General features: G+C 50.8%; 2 protein-coding genes across 2 annotated transcripts; one reads left to right on the top strand and one right to left on the bottom strand.

Annotated features, from left to right (window-relative positions):
* Window positions 1–2,713: 2,713 nt before the first annotated feature.
* An12g08810 (hypothetical protein) lies at window positions 2,714–3,535 on the bottom strand (the record flags this gene model as incomplete). Its single annotated transcript, XM_059743612.1, has 4 exons — window positions 2,714–2,909; window positions 2,985–3,072; window positions 3,186–3,248; window positions 3,355–3,535. 4 exons carry the CDS (start codon window positions 3,533–3,535, stop codon window positions 2,714–2,716), a joined length of 528 nt encoding a protein of 175 aa, XP_059601945.1.
* Window positions 3,536–4,692: 1,157 nt separating this feature from the next.
* On the top strand, window positions 4,693–6,303 carry An12g08820 (uncharacterized protein; the record flags this gene model as incomplete). The annotated part of the gene is made up of 1 exon (XM_059743613.1): window positions 4,693–6,303. A coding segment is annotated over one exon (1,611 nt), but the record flags the coding sequence as incomplete, so codon positions are not given.
* Between the last annotated feature and the right edge of the window lies 1 nt (window position 6,304).

A 6,304-nucleotide genomic window follows, 5' to 3' on the forward strand; every position in this document is an offset into this window, starting at 1 on the left:
GAGCATGGCGGATTCTTGATGTCCTTTCCCCATTTTGTTTCCTGTATATGCATTCGGGCCGTCTTGCTTGGATGTCGCGCTTTCATCATGTACACTTTTTTCTCCTCCTTATGGTTTAAGGTTCGAAGGCTCGTGAGCATATGGAATTCTGGAATGTCTCGAAGAAGGCCAGAGTTTCAGTGGCGTTTTTGTTTCGACTTGGGGTTTGTTAAACTATGTTCTCTACTCTGTCTTTTTATTTTTCTTTCGGCAGAGGACAAGCGATGGCAGGAAAGCTGGCAGAGTGTGCTTGTCCAAACATACCCTTAGATGTGAATGGCCCCCGGCTTTGGCAGTTTCTTTCCTGCTTCTTACCCCTTTCAGGATAGATGAGGTTCATGTTGAAGATGGTCTTTGGCAGATGGGAGGCCTATGCCCCATGATGGACATGGACTATTTGCTTGTCAAGGGTAGGAGCACGTATCAATGTGAGCTGACAGGCAACAGTTGCAGGTGCCCTTGACGACGATCAGGCTGATCGGAGAAAACCGGACCGCCATCCTTCTGCTTTTATTTTGTCACCTTCGAGGAATGTCATCTTGCATGGCTGTGAGTGGAAGACTGTGGAACATGAATTGGAATTTGATCCGATGCCCTGTCTTCAGGGGGGTTCCTGCTCTCTCTTTCTCGGGCCAGCATCAAGGCACCCTAGAGCGATGACGACGAATCACTCGTAAGCCGACTGGAAGGATGGAGCCTTCGGTTGCGATTGCGACTCTGAATCTTTCCCTATCTTGTAGACATTTACGACGGGTCGGAAGGGATCCCCAGGGACGCGGCACGCATCTGGGGACCAGTCGAATATCCAGTTGTCAGTCCGTAGATCAGTTCCTTCAACTTGTCTGTCAGAGCCGAGCTGGGACGGGATAAGAAGGACTGGGTCGTGTGAGTTGTCTAGCAGGTGGGCCACCACCAGGATCGGCTCTCGTCTGGCGGGATGAACAGACATGCAGCTTTCTAAGTATTGTAGCTTGCTGTGTAGCCATCTCCTACCATCCTCACACTATCACTACCAACTACGGCTAGACCAAGTAGAGCAAGTATGCCATGATGTGTGAGAGTCCAGTGGATGCAACATGGAAGGCAGCAGCAGCAGCATGCAGGTGTCCACCTTGCGGCTGTGCGATCGGAGAATTTTCTCTCGGACAACCCACGGACGGTGTCGTTCAGCAGGTCATCGTGAGGGTCGCGATTGAAGGACGAGTGGTTCCTGGAGGACGAGCGTTGCATGAACTATCTGCTGCAAGGGAGAGCCACTAGTTTGGATCTTCTCTTCAGTTCCTTTTCCACTTTGGTCCTCATGCAGTCTCCCGGTCCGTCTTTTTCTTTCCCATCTGCCGGTTTGCTTGCCTGAGTTCTTCTCCAACTCTTCAGCTTCCCTTTTCCCCCCACGGCATTTCCTTTGTCTGCATCTGCGTCTCGTCTGCGTCTGCTTCTACAGCTAGTCGGGGCATGGAGGAAGGATGTGGATCCAGCCCAGAAAGCAAACATGCCGTCCGTCAAAGTCCCTAAACACGAACCATCGCTGCGCGGTCCACTTCTTGGCTGGAAAGGAGAAGAAGAAGAGAGAGGGGAATTGAGGAAGATTTAGGGGGGTGGGAAGAGGGGAAGGAGGATGCCAGGGTCAGATGGAAAAGAAACCAGTGCTTGGTGGTGCTTATTCCGGCGGCTCTCATTCTTTGTTTGGCAGCTCGTCTTTGCCATCGATAGTCGTGAACACTATTTCATTCATCGGGAGTTGGGTGAGAAAGAACTACTTTTAAACTTCCAATCACCGTCCCAATTGGTTACTTAGCTACTTGCGTGGGGGAGGTACTTCGTAGTGAATCCCGGAGACATCGATTCATTGATTGATTGATTGATTGCTTCATTCCTTCGGTGATTGATTCCCGAGCCAGCCAATTAGCTACTATCTGGCTAGGTATAGTTACCTCTATTATTTCTCTGGGCAGGAAGGGGAGAAGAAAGAGAGAGAGAGAGAGAGAAGGTTCAGTTTTGTGGTGGTGATTTACACCGTTACTTTCGATTTATTGATCTGTGGTGCCTCACTGCCCGACAGTAATAAGAATCTCTCCGGGGGAATTCCCTCGTAATGATCGACCCAAATTGCTGGGATTGACCGGCAAGGGCGTTCATGTTGTCCTACGCGACTCTGTACAGTCTGAGGAAGTGACTAGATGATGGAGGAGCGATGATCGCAAGAGCGTTGGTGGAGACCCGATATTTTTCTATCATTAGTATTTGGGAGGTGGTGGTGGTGGATGAAGAATCCAGAATCCCATTTCCAAGCCATGTTCCCGATGTGATGTGTAACCTTCTTTCTATACTATAGATCCCGAGAAGTTTTAGTTTAGAAACGGGATGGACACATAACTAAGTAGATGATAGATAGATAGAAAGAGGGAGAGCGAGAGAGATTTAGAACAAACAGAATAGATAGATTGATTGCTACTTACTACATACTACCTTGACTAGTATCGAGTGTTGAATGTGCTAAAAGTGACTAGTGAGAACTAAGAGTGTTGGTTTGTTCGGCATGAACTTTTTGACTTGCCAATCCCCACTTCTTTGCTATCTTGTCTGTGCATCTGTCACATTTCTTCTTCCATTTGACTCCCTAAATTTGGTCCATGCCTTACGGTTGCCGATGATCCACAGATGATAGCTCACATTCTCATCCCTCTCTTTGCTCTCGGGATTGTTCTCGCCAAACCGTTAACTGCCTTTCGGGACAAGGACCTCCTTCTCCTGCTACTCCTTCTCCCCCTCTTTTTCCCTCTTTGCTTCCTCCAAGGAGGAGGCGGAGAGTGAGAGTGAGTGAGAGAGCTAGGACCTTCTCTTTCCCCCCCTCATCCGCCCCCCTCTCAGTCCTCTTCACCCCCTCCACTAATCCCCATCATATATCCCTTACTTGTAACGGTTCGCAGGAATAACTGGCTGGCAACCGCTGAAGATAGGAGTCGGCGACAAGTTTCAACGTCACACGAGACTGGAAGCTGAATGCCGATCCGACAGCCCGCGCTGGATTGCTCACTCACTCAATCACTCACTCTTACTCTCTCCTATACACGGCCAGTCCGCCAGAGAATCCCGAAGACTCCACCAAGTCCCAAAGAAAATTGAATGATTCAATTTGTTGGTCTGACAGGGATCAGCTTTTACTGACTCGATGCAGCCCCCGGTTCCGTGCAGCTGGCCAACAGGAAATCCTCAAACTGACTGGGTGGCTCTCTAAGTATCTAGTATCTATCCAACTGGACCAACGAGCTAAAGTAGCTAAATGCAACTAAAGCAGCTCTTCTCGAGGCTAGTGACTCGGGCTAACGAAGTGCAGCCTGGACGATCCCAGGAGCATGGATGACGAAAATCCGCGATGCGCGCCCTGCGATGCGCGGCGGACAGACTCTTGACTATCATCGACTTGACAGGAGGAGACCTCCTCAGCCGAGCAAATAGTCGCTTGCTGGGCTTCTTTCTTCTTGTCACTCGACGCCATCATCGGCCTCCTTCCCCCGATCGAGTGCGCCTGGCACGGACTCGATCGCTGCTCTCTAACGTTTCTTTCTTTTTCTGGTCCTTTTGGATCCTGCTCGTCATATTTTCCTTAACAAGAATTCTTTATTTTTACTTTTATTTTTTTTATTTCCTTTTCTTTATTATTATTCCTTTTTAAAATAAGAAAAAAATTATATTTTTTGATTTTCCTTTTTTGTTCCATTTTCTTTTTCTCCTCTTTTCTCTCTTTTTCCTGCTTCACAGTATCATCCTCTCGCGCTCAGAGCTCTGCCTTTCCCTTCCCTTTCACCCCCTCTCCCTTGGTGTTTCAACCAATAATGACTCCACCAACCTTGCTTTGCCCCCCCCTCCCCTCCTCCTCCCCTTTCACCTTTTCTTGTAGGGCCCTTGAATGCCTGCCACCCTTGTCTTGGGCCCGGTTACACTATCTAGATCCAACTCTATCGTTCAAGCTATCGGGAACGAGGAAGGCTCGTCATTTGACGATGCATCAACTCCACATACGGAGGGGACATCGTTAGCCCGTCAGACCTTACCAGGGTGCAGTGCACACACCCCCCCGACTCCAACAGCAAGGGTCTGACAGCTCCTCGAGATTCCTGTGTGAACCCTTCATAAAGCCTGCTTTCCTCTCCCCTGGACCTGCCTTTTTTCTTTTCCCGCCGGATAGGTTGCTTCTCGCTCCGGCGTTGGCAATTCCAATCCTTGACTACTTAGTATTCTTTTGTATATACCTGTATGTCTCTCATCAATTGCATCATTGCTACTATTCCTTCCCGCTCTTACTATTTCGTCTATCTACAACCCTCCTCTGGCTATAGTGGACTTGCTGCACTACCTGCATGTCCTCATTATTCATCTGACCTTCCTCTTCTATCCGCCGCAAAGCGTTCATTGACCTAGGCGGGATTCACTTTCATTCGTTCGGACAGTGTGAACTGTTGACTGTCCGTGGTTGCCATTAACCATTCAGACTATACTAGTGGCGGGAGATTCACCTGCATATCCAGCAGCTGAAAAGCAGCTGCAAGTCCCATGCAGCAGAGCAACGGTTCCCATGACAGCTTAATTGCCCCGAGTCCAATTGTCCCCACTGGTCGGCCGAGTTCCCTGAACACCTCCAGAAGCGCCTACACCATGTCGACCCTGTCACACGAACCTCGGCAGTCCCGGGACACCCTACAATCCTCCGCACATCTCGATCTGCGAGATGAAAACGCAACCGATTTCGCCAAGTTCATTGAATCCCAAAGCCCCATCACCGGATCCACAGGAGCCCGGGAGATGCTCAAGGCCGGGCAGAGACGGCTCCGACAACTCGCTCAACGTCCGAAAAAGAGTACAGACCCCAGGACGAAGGCCGAAGAGTCAGCGCGGCAATTGCTTGCCCTTCAGGAAGGAGGCTTCTTGCCGACGAGTGTTCCTGTTCCTGCTGGAGTACCTTCCAAGCGGTCGAGCCACAAGAAAAGTCTGGACTCGAGCCGGTCTTCCTCTCGTTCCATCTCCAACCTCAGTTTCATGGCGAACTCTAGAAGGGATGTAGAGAGCATTGGGCAGCCGTGGCTCACGGATCCGCTCGAAAAGAAGGACAGACCGGAGGTTAGCACAAATCATTTGTCTGCGCTGGATCTACGGGAGCTGACATCTTTGGTGGAGGCTGCGGTAACCACCCCCCCGCACTTCGATGACGCGAATCCCCCGCCGTACCAGCCACCCACGCCGGCAAAGGATGTCAAAGTGGACGCACAGTGCGATAGCCAGGACCCTGCTGTTGCTGTTACTGTTACTGTCGCCGACACCACATCCGGATCTAAGGAGAAACAGTCGCTCGAACCCAGCGACGCGGCGAACCCCAGCATTCAAGTCGACAGCAGTGAAGAGAAAATACCCGACACAAGGTCTCCGGATGATGTATCAAAAGATGGAAGGGCGTCAGACAAAGACCAGGTGGGTAATCTCTCGGGAGTCCAAAATACTTGCAAGTCTAACATTTTGCAGTCTGGTCTCAAGACAGATTCAGGTCTCGCAATCGACCCAGAAGCAGTTAACAAGCCTGCTACGAGCTCGTCTGGAAGCTCTTCAACATCGACAAGCCAAACCACTCCGTCTCTGAAGCTTTTCCCTGACACAATGCCCCCGCGCAATTCGAGTAAAGGGGCCTGGCGCATCTCCAATGCTCGCTCGCTCGCTCTCAACAGACCTCTCCCTGCGAGCCCCGATCCGGAGCAAAGTAGCATGGATTCAAATAAAGAATGTCCCCAACCGATCGATAGCACCACGGTCAAAGAGGACTGCGGTGCTCAGGAGGTATCTGAGCCGATACGATCTACTTCTTCTGATGTTGGGAAATCGGACAAGGAGCCCTTGGCAAGCGTGGCGAGCGAAAATAATTCGCAGAAGAAAGGATCCCGCCGACCTTCATCCCTGCCAATGTGCACAATCGATGCGTTCCCTCTGCCAGCACCCATGAGACCCCTGCCTTCGCTGCCAGAATCAACTGCAGCAAGTGGTGCTCATAGTCGCAGCACCTCCAGGTCTGCGCCTCTTGCGAGACTAGTGTTGGATGAGAGAAACCAGGCCTCTAATGCGCATGATGAGTCAACCCTTGGCACACCGGCTAACACTCTTCCCTTGGTACGGGCAGGTCAGAGTCGGGCCGAACGAGTTCATGCGTTGAAGATGAGAGACATGTCGGCGAGCCGTCTTTATCTTAAGGACTCGGAGACTCCTCGCGAGGAAGAAGAGGATC

Source organism: Aspergillus niger (assembly GCF_000002855.4).
Source record: "Aspergillus niger supercontig An12".
In the NCBI taxonomy this organism is placed as follows: Eukaryota; Fungi; Ascomycota; class Eurotiomycetes; order Eurotiales; family Aspergillaceae; genus Aspergillus; species Aspergillus niger.